Raw genomic sequence first — 17,789 nt, 5'->3', positions numbered from 1 at the left:
CTTTTACCTCAGGCTCCAATAAAGCCTTGGCAGGTCACTGTTATGGATCTTATCTGAACCTCCTGAACTGGAATTTCTGGGAGGGAGGCCCAGGAGGCTGTGTTTCATTAATCTTTCCAGGTGATTCTTACACATGCTAAAGTGAGAGAAGTACAGGAAAGAAGGTCTCTGAAGTCACACCTTACATAACGTCATTGGTTATTTGGGGGGATGTTTGTCTAAATCCTAAACAATCAAATAGTCATTTTATGCCAAGGGCAAATAGACATACATGCACAAAAAAACCCCATAAACTGATCAGTTGAGGGGAGGAGAACTTTTACTCTAAACCCGTTTTATATTAAAGTATGCTTCAAAGCAGCTCACATTGTAAAAAGATTCCGGTGCAATAATTTGCCTTTATATTGACTGTTGATCAATCAATGTTATTGAGTGGCCAATAGTCCATAAGGCACTGAGAGTCAAATAATACAATTGTGAAGATACAGCAAGTCTGAGAATTCAAACACAGCCTTCCTACCTGGTGAATAACCAATAAGCCTATTGATGGATCTTAAATCCAATCCAGACTCTGGCTATCAGAGGCACATTTAGTGCTTTTACAGCCCTTGATCTACCAAAGATCATGATTTTTTTTCCTATAAATATTTCTTCATTGTCATGGATTCTGTGTTACACCACTCAGATCTCCCTTCATAAAGTGAAGGATTAATTTCCCCCAGCTCTTGGGAACTTGTCGTCTGACATCACTCAGCTGTCAACTCCTTTGAGAATTGCCATGGCAGAAGAAAGCCACCTTACCCATGGTCACGCTCCCAGCCAGAAGCGCCTGCATCCAATGACTGGCTAATTTAGGGGCAAAAAGGCCTGGCTCCCTCACCCCAATTCAGGACAACTCCAGAAGGCCATCCCAGGGTCAGCTGCTAGGAGTACCCTCTGCCCAACGCTGCTATTTCTCTCCCCTCAACTGTTGTTGAGTCTGAGAGCACTTCCTAATAAATTTCCCACACACAAATCTGCATCTGGGAGTTTGCTTTCCAATGAACCCAACCTGCTCGATTTACAGAACTTCCTAACACTGTGTTAATTAGAGGTTGGACACTTGACATATGAAGAAAGAAGTGCCACAAGGAAACAAAAGTGATTCAGCAAGTCAATGACACTAAAATTATTGACACCCTTCACTGGGATGTCAATGAAATCTCCCAATATTTTTTTCAAGTCTCTCTCTCAATGCTGCCATATCCATATATTTATCCCAGATGACTCTTTAAGTCTTTACAAAGGCCTTATGAGTTCAAGGTTCAGGAGACCAAAGAAAATTCTAAAATGAGTTTCATTTGAGTTGAGGATCTTTAAAACCCAACATTGTGGTGTTCAGATCTACATTTATGATCTCCTCCCCTTACAATTTGATGATCAAAACAGAAGTTAGGATGGTGACTGAGATAGAATAGAAGCATAAACCACTCACTTATTCCAACTTGAATTAAGTTTGAATTGAAATGCACTCAATACAGGCAGCCTTTTTCTGGTTCTCTGTATAAAAAGTTGTTGTTGTGGCTGTGGTTGCGGTTGTTACTTGGAGAGCTAAAAGGAGACGAGAGGAGGTGACACAGAAAAACCAAGGTCTGGGTCAGAGGTAGGGTTTACCCAACTTAGCACAACATGGCATAGGTAGGTTAGAGAACTGAAGCCATTATCAGGAAGCACTAAGGTCATAGCCAGAATAGTGCCAGGCATCAATCCACGGGTGAGACAAGGAAGAAGACAGGAAAACAAGGAGCCAGGCTGATCCTTGAGAAAACAAGACATTGAACAGAATCAGGTATCTGGCACAGTTTAAGGCATGTGGTTCAGAACTAAGCTTGTGAATGGTGAGTAGGTGCCGAGCCTCTTCTCTCAGGTGGCCTGGTGTATCCAGCAGGAATCAGTGTGGCAACTTCATCTCTGGCCTGGACAACCACTCAATCTTCATCTCCTTTTCCCTGCACCCATCTCCTCAAAATCTCACCCATTAAAAATGACAGTGGGGCCTGGCAGGTGGAGAAAGAGATGACAAAGAGAGGGTCACAAGTTCCCTTAAATGTCTAACTCTAACCACATACTCATTCACTTGTTCACACACAATTCCCGATACCAGAAGAAGCAACAGCTCTCCCACATACCACATTCTAGGGCATCCTCTGATCACAAAACAACAGAACCCTCCTGTCACAGGTAAGTACAAGGTACCAGAGAACCGGCTGCAGGAAAAACCGTTGTTCTCCCTCTGCTAATGGGTAGAAGCATCACAACAGGCAGCTCTGCACAAAAATCCTGGGTTAGCCTACGATGGGGCTGCCAGGTTAGCAAAAGTGGAAAACTAAGGTCCTTGGTTTTCCAAAAGAGGATAAATCCAGATTATCCTCTTTAGTAGTGTCCTCGATGAGATCATGGCAGAGGCAAGGGTGTGACTCACCTTGAATGTAAGGCTTACAGCCAATGTTGGTGACAAACAACAGAGAACCATAGGCTAGTTTGTTGTTGTCGTCGTCATTGTTTATAAGTTGTATCAGGTGAGGAAACGTGCTTCTAATTCTAATTTTGAGATACCACAGATGAACCCAAATATCTTATGGTGTAACTGAAAATTTTCAAAATAAAATTACTCCTATTTTTCCTCAATTTAAAAATTCCCATATAGGCTACCTGAGAGTTTTAGAAAAGGGGATTAGTGGTTACCAGAGGGGAAGTGGGGAGGGAGGAGGGTGAAAGGGGTGATTAGGCACATGTGTATGGTGATAGATTGTAATTAGTCTCTGGGTGGAGAACATGATGTAATCTACACAGAAATCAAAATATAATGATGTACATCCAAAATTTATATAGTATCATAAACCAATGTTACCACAATAAAAAAAAAAAGAAGATTTACCTATTTCCATTAAAAAAAAAAAATAGAAAAGAGAGCCATGTTTGGTCTGGAGAATAAACTCCAAAACGCCAATACTTGCAGTTCCTTCCATATTTCTCTCCGAAAACTCTGGATTCCCAAAAGATTAGGAATCATTGGCCTAAAGTTTCCAAAGTCTGGGTAGATCCCTTTCCCCAGTGACAGCCACAAAGCAAACGCTGTATCACACCCCATCTAAAGAAAAGATAGAGGAAAACTGAAAAAGAAATGTCTGCTAACATGCCCTGTGACCATGAGCAACAGCTTTCCCTCCTCTGAGCCTGTGTTCTAACGAAAATCCAGGAGACTGTGGTCTCTAACACCCAGCCCCCAAATTATCTGACCAACCACATACCAAACTCCACCCCAAGCCACCTGGAGATTTTACTATTTGTGAGTCTGGCTCCGCCCAGCTCCTCCTTGCCTTTCAATCCCTTGGTTAAATAGCTTCCCTCTAATGGCTTTTGCGCTGGAAGCAGCACCTCCGAACTCCTGCGAGAATCAGCTCCCCCAGCATGAGAGCCGCCCCCCTCCTCGTGGCCAGGGCGGCGAGCCTTCACCTCAGCTTCTTCCTTCTGCTTTCCTTCTGGCTAGACAGAGGCGTGGGAGCTAAGGAGCTGAAGTTTGTGACATTGGTGAGTAGACTTTTCTTGCTGCTTTTTCCTTAAAACCGTGTTGCTAGCAGGGTCTGAAAAACCAGCGTCAGGTTTCATTTTACCCTTGCATTCTGTTATCTCCCCGAGACCAGACTCTGAAAGCGAATAATCAAGTTTCACAAGTTCCTCATGATGAAGCCTTAACACGTCCCGACAAAAAGGTGTTTGGTTTGCTTATGTTTGCCTTTGCTGATGTTATCTATTTATTCACTTACGGTACAACCACCTTGAATGCAGATTCCTTTTGACAGCCACAGAGGCCAGGGAGAGCCTTGGCTGGCGCTGCTTAGCACCAGGCGCTAAACTGGCTTCCCTCAGTTTAATGATTGTTTGCAAACCAAAAGACAGTCATTTTCCGAATTAAGTGGCTCCCTCCCCTTCTGTTTATCAGGAAATTGGAAAATATATTTGTAAACAGTCTTTGAAGCATCAAAGTGAAACTAAGCTCAAGAGTTTCAGGATGACTTCCTGATGCATAGATTTAGTTGATGATTAAAATCATGTTTTTCCCCACCCATGGTATGTGCAACAAGTTATGAAAGATAGGGGGGTGGCTAATGCATGATGTCAGGGAAAGAAAATATACTGTTGGCATGGCTTTCAAAATTAAAAGAGAGTTTGCAAAGTAAAGGGGATTTACCACTTTACATATGAGTCCTAGAATTAATCCTTCTATATCTCTTGGTTTCTGTCTTTGATCGTCTCTGTATCTCTATTTCTCTTTTTTTTGTTTCGCTCACTGTCTTGCTCTGCCTCTGACCCTCTCCACGTCTTTGAAAGGCTCTCTTGATCACTTTCTCTTCCTCACATTTTTTATCTGATAGAGTGAAAGTAGGCTGATAAATAAGTAAATTTTCTTTCTGTAAGAATACTCAAAATTTATTTTTATAATTTGAAGGGGGGTCGCCTTTTAGTTAAAAATTAAACATGAAGTTCCTATTTTCTCAGCTTGATGTATTTAGAAGTTCTTTCTCTTCTACAGGAAAATTTCATAACCATATGTTTATGCAAATTATGATTCTTAGTCCAGTAAATCTTTACTAGGTCATGAGTTGACAATGAGAGCAAAATATATCATTGATTTATTTACAAATGATTCACCAGCTGTCAGGCTTCTGTGCTGAAAAAATTGTACAATATTGTGTACCTTCTATAGCGAAATCCATGCAAGTCAGGCTTTTAGTTATATTCATGGGTTCCTTGCCCAGATGTGCATTAAGCAAGTGTAGGGACTCTGCAGAAATTTCACTGCCAACACTGTAAACCTGTGACAAGCTAGTTGAGTGGTAATCCTCTTTGAGATATTATAGCGAACTCTCAGTTAACTGCATGGATCGATTCTTTTCTCCGTGTTTCGCTACACCCCAGGCTAACTTCCCTTGGCTACAAAACTGTTGTGAGTTTCCTTTCTCCTGCCCCGCTCTTGGTTAATGTGTGTCCAGGGGCTACAAGTTAATTCTTCCCTAAGAGAAACCTGACAAAGGTAGCTCTCTTGGAGCTAAAAAATTAACAATCATCACACAAGGCTAATGTTAACAATTTTTCCTACCATGGCTTCCTTCCATTAATGGTGGATGAAAGGCAACTTAATACATCTTTCTTGGCCCTCACAAAACAATTTCTATCCAAGGACTTAAGCCAGAAGATATCAATTTCTTCTTTTTATTGATTATAGAGAATATGTAACTATAAATGGTTCAATTATATACCCAGGGAAATCCTTAGAAAATTATTAAGAGAATCAGAATTAAAGAAAGGTGTCTCTGATTAAAGTAGTAATATTAATGACAATAACCAATAGTTAGTCAAGTGCTTACTAGGTGCCGGGCACTGTTCTGCGAGTTCAATATGGATTATGTTACGTAATCCTCCCAACAACTCTGTAAAGTAGGGTTGCCGAAAAAACATAGGGTGCCCAGTTAACTTTGAATTTCAGATAAGCAGCAAATAACTTTTTAGTATAAGTATGTTCCATGAAATATTTGGGCATCCTGTATTTTTGTTTGCTACATCTGGCAACCATTCTATAAGGTTTTTGTAAAAACCTTATTATCCCTATTTTATTTTGTTTATCTATTTATTTACTTTGTGAGGAAGGTCAGCCCTGAGCTAACATCCAGGCTAATCCTCCTCTTTTTTGCTGAGGAAGACCGGCTCTGAACTAACATCTATGGCCAATCCTCCTCCTTTTTTTCCCCCAAAGCCCCAGTAGATAGTTGTACGTCATAGTTGCACATCCTTCTAGTTGCTGTATGTGGGCGCAGCCTCAGCACGGCCGGAGAAGCGGTGCGTTGGTGCGCGCCCAGGATCCCAACCCAGGCTGCCAGTAGCAGAGCGCACGCACTTAACCGCTAAGCCATGGGCCGGCCCAATCCCTATTTTATAGATGAAGAAATTGAGCCACAAAGAGGTTAAGCAACTTGCCCGTGGTCACACAGCTAGGATTTGAACCCAGGCTGTCTGATCCTAGAAGCCATGCCCCTAATCACGAGACATATTCTGTTCTTGCTGTGTGTATATAACCCAGCACATGGAGCCAAGATCTCCCCATGGCGGTTTGGGGCATCAGCTTGACTCATATTTAGTAGGTGGCTTCCTTGCTTTTCTTCTGTGTTCCAAGAAAAATAAATCTTCCCCAATTCTGAAAAGCTGTTCGTGGCACAAAGAGCAGGAAGCTATCCTTGGTTCTTGTTCTCTCTCATGAACAGAGTCACACCATGATCTTTTAAAACAGGTTCACCAAAGTACGTCCCGTGAAAGCCTAGTCTGACAAGTTGTTAACAGGCATTTCTTGGTAAAAAATGGGTTTCAGTAGTCAAATCAGCTTTGGGAACAGAATGTGGGTTAAACTGTGTTTAAAAGTCTCAAATGCAGGACTCCTGAGAGTCTTTAATATTCTAATATGTACTGTGGCTTTCAAGGAAAGAATCTAGTAAATTGTATTTCCCAAATTTTGACTACAGAATCCACCTCTTCTTTTTTTCCAGAGTGCCCCATACAAAACCTTTAGAGAACTGCTATTTTAAAATTTTTAGAGAGAATAATAAGTATGGTTAATCCCAATGTACCCATCAACCTGCTTCAATAATTATCATTCACGGCCAATCTCATTTCATCTATACGCCCACACACTCCCACTGGACTTTTTAAAAATAATCCCATGTGTCCTTACTCCTTCCATAAATAGGGAAATGCCATTTTATAATTTTTTCTTTTTTTTTTTATGAGGACGACCAGCCTCCTCTTTTTGCTGAGGAAGATTGGCCCTGGGCTAACATCCGGGCCCATCTTCCTCTACTTCATATGGGACGCCCCCACAGCATGGCTTGACAAGCCGTGTGTCGGTCCACGCCCGGGATCCAAACCTGCAAACCCCAGGCCGCCGCAGCAGAGTGTGCGCGCTTAACCACTGCGCCACTGAGCCAGCCCCGGGAAATGCCATTTTAAAGTGTTCTCTCTCTCCTAAACCAGGGAAAAATGACAAGTTCAGGTAATCTCAGACAGAGAGACAAAATTCTTCTCGTTCCACTTGGGTTTTACAAAGAAAGGGAGGATAAGCCACAAAGTATTAGCTCTTCTCATTCTTCATGATTAACTATGCAAAATTCTTACTCAAGTCATAAAATATCCTTGATGAAAATAGCCTCCAAACCTTAAGCACATAATCTCTGCACTGGGATGGGTAACTTCCATATGGTGGGTAGGCAAATTCAATCGATGCTAGCCGTCACACATTTCCACGACTGCAGACCTTCAGGATTCTTCTGCACACCTCCTGGAAAAGTGAAAAATGGGCAAGTTACTCCACAGGCTGGCAGTCCAATACTGTTATACATTTTCTAATGCTATGTACTAAAATAAAAGTTGAAATCTATACCTAGGGAAACACTGAACTTTCATTAATTCAAATTCCAGTATCATTTACCCGGTATGGGACCACGGGCAGTCACTTAATCCAACTGAGTCTCAAGTTCCCCCAACTTAAAGTTGGGGGTAATGATCCCAACTATGCTTCCTTCTCTCCGTGAACAGAATTGTCTTTAGGTTCAAATGGCATGACACACAAATGAAAGTGTGAACCATGATACAAATGTAAGGTGCGCTGAAAGTCATCAGTCTAAGACAGAAGCTTTCCAACTTTTTGGATAAAATCTAGATGATCCTTAATTTTTCTCTTTTTTAAATTGTGGTAAAATGCACAGAACATAAAATTTTCTATCTTAACCACTTTTAAGTGTACAGTTCAGTGGCACTAGATGTATTCACATTGTAGTGCTATCATTAAAACCATCTATCTCCAGAACTCTTTTCATCTTGTAAAACTGAAACTCCGTGTCCATTAAATAGTAACTCCCCATTCTCACCTCCCCTATCCTCTGGCAACCACCATTCATCTTCCTAACTCTACGAATTTGGCTACTCTGTATACCTCAGAGAAGTGGAATCATACAGTATTTGTCCTTTTGTGACTGGCTTATTTTACTTAGCATAATATCCTCAAGGTTTTAGATGATCCTTCATTATACTTGAGCTTCACAGGGTCACATGAGTAACTTAAAGAAAGCAATAAAAGAGAACATAAGGTATTAGATAATTATCCTCTCTATACTAGAACCTTAGGCTAACTACTTAACTTATTTGTACTCAAGTCTTCCCCACCTGTGAATTCTAACTTATTTTCCCCTGGGGGCAACACATTTGTGTGTGTCAAGTCTGGAGGGAAAAACAGAGAAGGGATACCACCACAGTTCAGGAGGAGCATAGTGAAGACCTGAGTTAGATCAGAAAGCAGTAGAATTGAAAAAGAAAGGATGAATTTCTTTTAAAAATTGTGAAGGCAGAATCCTCATGGGTTGAATATGAGTATTAAGGAAGAAAGAAAAACCAAAACGACCTTGAGTTTTCTAATTTTGGTTATTGGAAAGATGATGATGTCATGGAGATAGAGTGCATAAAAGGCATTAAATATTTGAAATTCTTAAAAAGGAATATGATCTATAAACACCAATGAAATTTATAATATGTACTACACAATACACTATAGCACAGTGGTTAAGAGTACAGGCTCAAGAATCAGACCACCTGGGTTTGAATGCCACCTCGACCCCTTACTAGCTGTGTGACTTTGGATGAGGTTATATGACTTGACCTGTCTGTGCTTCAGTTTCATCATCAGTAAAATGGGGATAATAATACTTCCTGGAGTTGTTGTGAGGCTTAATTGCGTTAATATATAAAAAGTACTTATAGGCATATCTGGTAAACACCCAAAATATCACAACTATTATTAATATGCGTATACTCGCACAATTATCCCATGTGTGTTTTTTATAGTGTTCACATAACCAGTTCATTGTAATGCTAGTTTTTTTCCTATTTATTCTCAAAAGAATGAAGTATGTACACATCTTTTTTCTTTTAAGTTTAATCAGTTTCTTCGCAGTTTTAGGCTCCTGGCCCATTAAAAATTGGAAAAAATATACATTTAAAATACGACTCAAGCGTTAAACAGATTTAACTCATTTCAACCGTTCTTTGACTTATTGATCAGTTGACTTACTGGCTCTTTCCTGCATAACTTTGGCTGGAATAGACGACTGATGGCCCTTTATTTGCCTCCATCTTCATTGCTCACATTTGGACAATATCTTTGAACACAGGCAGGAATTTCTGGAGGCCTGTAAACCTTTTTTTCACTCACATTAAAGTGAGAATTGCAATTATAGCTACCATATGGTAAACATCCACTAGATGCCAGGCTTTTTACATTTTGTATTTTGAATCTCCAAAATGACCCAGTAAGGCATATAATATTACCTTGGTATTACATGAGAGCAAGAAAAAAGGAGCTGGGACTTCTCTGTGGTGTGCTGAGTGCTGGGGACTCAAGACGTGACTGTCTGGTGGCACATCTACAATTTGTGGGTTGGCTTATAAAAGATGGACGAGATAAAACTCTCCACTGGAAAACAAAAACCAGGACTCCTGCCTCCACTCACAAACAGCCCTCCAGTCTTTCTCCTGTGCTCCATGGCTCCCTAATCACCGGGGCCCAGGAACGGCAAAGCTGTGTGTGGAGACCTGCGTGTTCTTCAAGGGCAGGACTCTGTGCCCTGAGTGTTGATGCTGGGCCAGGTAGGAGGTCAGTCCAGTCTGCTTGCACGAGCTTCTCCCCGGTCTTATGCCAATGCATTTTGGAAATTCTCAGGGTGATGAACTGAGCCCAGAAATTATATTTGGCTCAAGACATTTCAGTCAGGCAGGTTGCCACTACGGGTACCTGCAGCTTTCGAAGTATCCTAAATCCAAAGGAGTAATTAATTATTCCTCCCAGGTAGGGGGGAGAGATGATTAGAAATTCATAGAAATATTTCTTGAAGGAGAGCGCTATGTTTCCCTTTGCTCAACAGGTAGCTCTCATTTGCCCTATATGCTGCAAACTACTGCCAGCAGGAAAGGAAGTATAGACGGTAGCTAAGTTAAACGCCTGAATAATATAACAACACAAATAATAGTAACATATGATAAATCTCATATACTGAGTGTATCCTGTATTCAGTACTATGATGATGGCTTTGCATATATTACACATTTAATTCTCATGATCCTCCTGCATGGGAAATAACGATTTTGTCATTTACAGAGAGGGAAATCGAGGCATGCAGAAGTTCAAGGTAAATCATTTTCCCAGAGTCACCCAGCTGGGTGTTGACAAAGCAGGCATTTGAACCCAGCTCTAACCGACTCAAACCCAGAGCTTTTCTGAGCTATTATACAGCTTCCACACAGTATAATGCATTTTCACCCCCCTCCCTCTCCTACAGGCCTCTGTGTTCTTCCTGGGCCCTGGACATAAGTGTCTTGAGAGTGGTGTGCCTTTCTGCCTTCCGCATGGCGAGTGCAGGACATATTCCCACTCTGATTCCGTTCACAGCCGGTCGGTTTCCCTTCTTACCTCTGAAATGGTGTTCATTTACCTTAGTGTGTGTGCGCCGGGAGAAGAAGCAGAAGGACATCCAGGCAGATAGCACATCAAGGCCCTGGGAGGCTGGAACACACTTAACGAATTGGATGGGACAGCAGGGGCCCCTGTGGCTAGGCATGTTTGGCAAGAATGTAAGGTGAGAACATCGCAGTGGGCAGGGCCAGATCAGGTAGAGTCTTGTGAGCCATTGTAAGGACTTTGAATAGTCTGCAAAGAACAATGGGAAATGATGCACTGTCCGGGAGTGAGAGGATATAAATGAAACAAGACTGGCCACACACGACTTGATGATTATTGGTGGACATGCTAGGCTCATGGGGGCTTATTACAAAAATCTCTACTTTTGTATATCTTTACAATTTTCCACACACAAAAAAATTTTAATGGAATGAGAGGACATTAGCGGGTTCTAAGCAATCAAGTGACATATTCTGATTGACATTTTTTAAGAGCACTTGACTGTTGCATGGGGAGAGGGACTGGACATGGTATCCTCCAGTGTACTCATCAGGGTCTCCACAGAGTATGCAATGCACCAGATCCGGTTAGCAGACTCAGTGGAGCAGGATCATTCACGGGGGACCAAACCATGGTTCTTTAACAAAAAGTTAACATGCGATTTAAAAGGGCCAAGTGAATGTGACATCGTGGGGAAAACAGCGGACTGGCAATCAGGAGAATTAGGAGATCTGGACGGCTTACTCACTCTCTTTGGGCCTCAGTTTCCTTATTTGTTTAGTGCAGCAATAGTGCCGATCTGTCCTCACAGGGGAGTTGTAAGAATTAAAAGCGATAGGAGGAGAAAGGATTCTCCAAAACCATGGAGGGTTGCACAAACACAAGGGGTTGTTACTATCTTGGATGTTTTCTTATGGCAATTATCACTAGTACTGCAAATAGTCCTACTGCTAATAATAGATTTTTAGGTTTCCAAAGGATTTCATAGAGTATGAACTGAGAACTGGACTGAGAACAGAGGTTATTGATTTGGCAGGGCAGCAGGTAAGAAGATCGCCCCACCACAGACTTAAAAGAGCCCCTAGGCATAGTCCAGGGGCTCCACCAGAATTGGCAAAACTCCAGAAGCTCGAGAATGCCACCTGTGTGCTTGAGGGCACAGGTGTGCGTGCAGCTGGTGCGAGCACAGACACAAACACACACACACCTCTCTCTCTCTGATTTCCAGCAGTGGAGGTAGGGGATGGTTTATTAAGTGTTTCTGTGGGACACCCCTTCCAAAGAGTTCACAGCATATTTGAGCCACTCCCTCAGAAACCCTTAAAACCTACTGCAATGTAGGGGAGTGCAATTATTTCTTTTTTTTTTTTTGTGAGGACGACCGGCTCTGAGCTAACATCTATTGCCAATCCTCCTCCTTGTTTTTCCCCAAAGCCCCAGTAGATAGTTGTATGTCATAGTTGCACATCTTTCTAGTTGGTATGTGGGACGCGGCCTCAGCATGGCCGCAGGAGCGGTGTGTCAGTGCGCGCCCGGGATCCGAACCTGGGCCGCCAGTATCGGAGTGCGTGCACTTAACCGCTAAGCCACGGGGCCGGCCCAATTATTTCTGACCTATAAGGAAGCAGTAAGAAAGCCTGCCCGAGTCTCCTGATTCTGTTCCAGGGCTCTGATCTTTAAGACACACTCCTGTAAGGGGACCACACTTGTTTTTCTCTCCAGGTGACACTGTCATTTAGTTGCATAACCTCAGTTTTATTTTTTAAATAATGTTTGGGGTTTTTTCTTTCATCAAGGCTTTGATTTCCTCTGAGGCAACACACCTGCACACATACACACAGCTTCCAATCTTAGAGGAAAAGAGTAGAGTTTGTAAAGATGCCCCGGTTCCCAGATCATCCACTGGTGGGAGGTTGAGGGGTGTGTTTGAGCATAGAGAAATGAGCCTCTTACACGGGCTTGAGAATGCTGGTAGTGGAGACACGTGGCCTGTGTCTGGATCTCTGCTCTACCACGTACTGTCTGACCTTGGGCAGCTCACTCATGGTCAATTTCCTCATCTGTGAAATGAAGACAATAATAGTAACTGCTTTGTAGAATTGATGAGAGGATTAATGTATGAGAAGCACTTGGCACAGTTTCTAGGACAAAGCAAGTGTTCAAAACACATTGAGGAGTTATTGTGGTTGTAGGCTGGAAGGAAGTGATGTAAATTATTTACCACAATGTTTCTCATCTGACTTCTCCTTGGCTATTTCAGTGACTCTCAACTGGGGTGATTTTTACCCACGGGGGACCTTTGGTAGTGTCTGGAGACCTTTTTGGTTCTCATGACTGGGGAATTCTACTGGTGTCTAGTGGGCAGAGGCCAGGGATGCTGCTAAACATCCTACAACGCACAGGACAGCCCCCTACAAGGAATTATCCAGCCCAAAACATCAACTGTGCTGAGGTTGAAAAACCTTGGAAACTAAACAACGTGGGGTTTATAATCTATTGAAACCGAATAACAACTTTAGTTACTCAGATCTGGGGAAGTATTTTGCACAATTACCTTGGATCTATAAAGTCTAAAATGTGTTTCAGTTGTGGAAAGAGAAGCACTAATGATTAGCCTCGATAATTTCTGACCATGAGCAAGTCAGGCCTAGTGACTGGTAATTGTAGATGCTCGTCAGAGGATATGCAGCCTTTCTTTGTGCCATGAGGGGACCATTCATGACAGTAATTCCTTACCTGGCCAAAATGATTTCTTAAGCTCCACTACACTATTGTCCCTCCGTGTCCTGTAGCCTGTTCTCCTGAGATTTTAATTTCTCATCAGTTTAGGGGAACAAAATAGTTTTTTCAGACACCGGAGACACAGCTCAGATCTCAGAAGCTTCCCTTACTTTCCTGGAATCTCATCTCAAAAATGACTAAAGTTTGAGACTGTTCCTTATTCTGTGTCTACTGAACTGTTTTATAGGATTTCAAAAGATCAGTCTTTTGGCTTTCTTTTCAATGAAGCATCTTAGTCAGGTAGTATAAGTGGCAAGCACAGGGAATCTCAGATAATGCAAGGGGTTATGCAGCCCTCCTCTGTATTAAAAATGTTTGATGGCTTCGGTGTAGACTTCATCTTGTATTTCTTGAGTGGTCTTTTCTTTTTTTTTTTTTTTGGTGAGGAAGATGAGTCCTGAGCTAACCTCCTCTTTTTTTGCTGAGGAAGGCTGGCCCTGAGCTAATATCCATGTCGATCTTCCTCCACTTTCTGTGGGATGCCGCCACAGCATGTCCTGACAAGCAGTGCGTCGGTGCGTGCCGAGGATCCGAACCCCAGGCCACCAGCAGCAGAGCGCGCACACTTAACTGCTACGCCACCAGGCTGACCCCTTGAGTGTTTTTCTTTCCTTATCTTTTGCTTATGAAATAGCTTTGTGTTTGGTTTGGTTTTCTATTCAGACAGCATATTAGAATCAAAGTACCAAGGTTTCAAAAGTCCAGACTACTCTCCCCAAAGAATAAAATGTGCAATCAAAGTAGCATGATATGCATACAAATCTGGAAGTATGGTCTTAAATATTGAGAATTAGCTTTGCTCCCCACCCCACAAGTCCTTTATCCCTAACCTCCTAAAAACTAATCATTGGCTCAAGATGGTCACAGATTGTATGTAGCATTTAAAAGCCACTATTTTTATTAATATGTAAAAATTTTAACTCCATTATTATTGTAACCATAATTAAGGAAGGAATACGTCTCATAAGAGTTTGTCTGCAATAAAGTGACCTTGCTAAGCTTCTTGCTCTATCTGATGTACAAACTGGTCTCCATGTGTAGATCACCTGCCTTCTACTGGCTAATCACCTTGTTACTTACACTACCTGAACTGCACGAACAGTGTTAGTGAGCTTAGAATAGCAGTTCTTTTTTGTGTGTGTGAGAGGAAGATCAGCCCTGAGCTAACATCCGATGCCAATCCTCCTCTTTTTTTGCTGAGGTAGACTGGCCCTGGGCTAATATACGTGCCCATCTTCCTCTACTTTCTATGGGACGCCACCACAGCATGGCTTGCCAAGCGGCACGTCAGTGCATGCCCTGGATCCGGGCCTGTGAACCCCGGGCCGCCGCAGCGGAGCGCACGCATTTAACCACTGCGCCACCGGGCCAGCCCCAGAACAGTAGTTCCTAACTGAGATTTACCTGAGGAGGTCTTTAAAATCCTGATGCCCTGGCCACATCCCAAACTAATTAAACAAAAATCACTAGAGGTGGGATCCAGTCCTCAGAATTTTAATTCCTTGGGTGATTCCAGTGAGTAGCGAAGGGAGAACCAGTGGTTTAGAAGAAAATCTATTATGATGAGCAGAGGCAAAACACCTAAGTGAAATTTGTAACATTACTGTCTCAATCTATTTTCAGGTGTTTAGGCATGGAGACCGAAGTCCCATTGAAACCTTTCCTAACGATCCCATTACGGAATCCTCATGGCCACAAGGATTTGGCCAACTCACTCAGGTTGGTTGGATTTTCAGCTAAAGGTTGCTGATGAGTCTCAAGGGAAACTAAACTGTGTGGGATTTGTAATATATTGAAACCATATAACTACTTTAGTTTCCCAGATCTGGGAAAGTATTTTGCACAATTACCTGGCATCTAAAAAATCTAAAATGTGTTTCAACTGTGGAATGAAATGCACTAATGGTTAGCTTCAATAATTTCTAATCATGACCAAGTCACTCCTAGTGACTACTAACTATAGGAAAATTGTATAGAATTGCCTGTTTTGGTTGTTTTTATGCTGTTGGCTTTATTAAAGCATAAGAGATGTGTATGGACAGCAGAAGGATACATGAGCTTAAAGATGTTGAAGAGAACCAGGAGACACTTACAAGCTAGCCCCTGAGTTTCTCAGGCTCCACCTGAGAAAGCAGAAAATAATCTTGTAATCGATAAGCTGAATCAGCATGTTTGGGAAAACACAATTCCTCTGGAAGTATTGACACCAAATTTGATTTATCTGCTGGATATATTGGCATTGAGCCTTCCTTATAAGTGATCAGTTAAAATAGGGAACCCTACTTCCTAAAGAGCACCAAAGGGGAAGGTGAATTGGGGAACCAAGGTGCCCCACCCTTTTTACTTCTAAGAGTAGATGGCTCTTCTCTTTGGAGCCACAAGGCCATGTACTTTGCTTCTGTCCTGACAAAAGCATTGTTTAAATATATTAAGAAAATGTTATAGAATGTTTAGAGTTGGGTGTCTCCAAAACTAATGGGTCTTAATCTTGGCTAAACACTAGAATTATTTGGAGAGCTTTAAAAAATATCGATGTCTTGGGGCCTGCCCTGTGGCATAGCAGTTAAGTGTGCGTGCTCCACTGCTGGCGGCCCGGGTTCAGATCCTGGGCGCGCACTGATGCACCGCTTGTCAGGCCATGCTGTGGCGGCATCCCATATAAAGTGGAGGAAGATAGGCACAGATGTTAACCCAGGGCCAGTCTTCCTCAACAAAAAGAGGAGGATTGGCATGGATGTTAGCTCAAGGCTGATCTTCCTCACACACACAAAAAAAAAATAGATTGATGTCTGCTGGGAGGTTCTTATTTAATTGGTCTAGGATGTGGTGGACATTAGGACTTTTAGAAGCTCCTTGGTTGATCAGTTGACTCTAATGTATAGTCAAGGCTGAGAATTACTGCCCTACCTCTACTGCAATGTTTCATAGAAAAAAAAAAAACTCAGAGAGGCTATTTGAGGCCAGCGTATTTTGGTCCCCAGGTCAGAACTCTTCCCATCACAGCCTACCAAGTTTTTGGCTCCTTGAATGAGAAAAAGGTTACAAAAACTCAGGGCTGCTTCTTAATACCTATGACTCTGTAGAGACTCCTGCTCCCTTGCTATGCTTTTCCAGTAAGATTAAAATTCTTCCAGACTGTGGGATCTGGATTCTCCTGGGAGTCTCTTGACTAGCCATCAGATTCTCCTAAAGCAGTGTTTCTCAAGCTTCTAAGTGCAAATGAATCACTTAGGGATCTTGTTAAAATGCAGATTCTAATATTCAAAGGAAACAAAAGCACTAACTCGAAAAGATATCTGCACCCCCGTGTTCATAGTGGCATTATTTACAATAGCCAAGACATGGAAACAACCTAAGTGTCCATTGACGATGAATGGATAAAGAAGTGGTGGCATATATATACAATGGAATATTATTTAGCCGTAGAAAAAAAAAAAAACAAGGAAATCCTGCCATTTTTGACAACATGGATGGAGCTTGAGGGCATTATGCTAAGTAAAATAAGTCAGAGAAAGACAAATACTATATCATCTCACTTACATGTGAAATCTGAAAAGAAAAAAAAAACCAAACTCATAGAAAAAGGGATCAGATTTGTGACTACCAGAGGTGAGGGGTCGGGGGAGGGGGAATAGGAGAATGGTGGTCAAAAGATACAAACCTCCAGTTGTAAGATAAATAAGTGCTAGGGATGTAATGAACAGCATGATGACAATAGTAAACACTGCTGTATGATATATATGAAAGTTGCTAAGAGAGTAATCCTAAGAGTTCTCATCACAAGGAAAAATATGTTTCCTTTTTGCTTTCTCTTTTTATTGTATCTATATGAGATGATGCATGTTAATTAAACTTAAAGCAGTAATCATTTCACAGTATATGTAATCAAACCATTGTGCTGTACTCCTTAAACTTATACAGTGATGTATGTCAATTATATCTCAATAAAACTAGGGGGAAAAAATGCAGATTCTATTTCAGATCTGATATGAAGCCTGAGATTCTGCATTGCTAACATACTCCCAGGTGATGCTGATGGTGCTGGTACGTGGCCACTCTTGAATAGCAAGGTTCTAGGACTCAAATTTCTGCCCTTGGCCAGGTACTTCCAGTCTACATAATGACAAGGTGATGGTTCTCAGGGGTTGTCGAAGTGTGGTCCCGGAAGGAGGAACATCACCATCACCCGGGAACTTGTCAGAAATGTAAATTCTCTGGCCCCACCCACTGAACCAGAAAATCTGGGGTTGAAGCCTGGGAATCTTTGTTTTAATGAGTCCTCCAAGTGATTCTGTGAATACTAAAGTTTGAAAACCACTGCTCTATAGATGACTATTTCCCCAAAAGTCAGCTGTAAGTTAGAACGACAAATTAGACCCAAAGTACTTGATTCTTCAGCTACCCAGGTCATTCAGGAAACTCACAAACCTCAAAGCACACATTATTCTTTTCCTACCTCCTTCCCCATCCTCGA

General features: G+C 41.9%; 1 protein-coding gene across 1 annotated transcript in view; it reads left to right on the top strand.

Annotated features, from left to right (window-relative positions):
• Positions 1-3,409: 3,409 nt before the first annotated feature.
• The window catches only part of ACP3 (acid phosphatase 3), a 48,304-nt gene continuing 33,924 nt past the window's right edge, over positions 3,410-17,789 (top strand). Inside the window, exons 1-2 of the mRNA XM_004419368.3 lie at positions 3,410-3,570; positions 14,939-15,034. Of these exons, the coding sequence (XP_004419425.1) occupies positions 3,451-3,570; positions 14,939-15,034 (216 nt within the window). The 5' untranslated portion in view covers positions 3,410-3,450. The remainder of the gene's footprint in view (positions 3,571-14,938; positions 15,035-17,789) is intronic.

This window comes from Ceratotherium simum, chromosome 5 (genome assembly GCF_057802395.1).
Source record: "Ceratotherium simum simum isolate JZ-2026a chromosome 5, ASM5780239v1, whole genome shotgun sequence".
Classification (NCBI taxonomy): Eukaryota; Metazoa; Chordata; class Mammalia; order Perissodactyla; family Rhinocerotidae; genus Ceratotherium; species Ceratotherium simum.
This window is presented reverse-complemented; position numbering and strand designations above follow the sequence as displayed.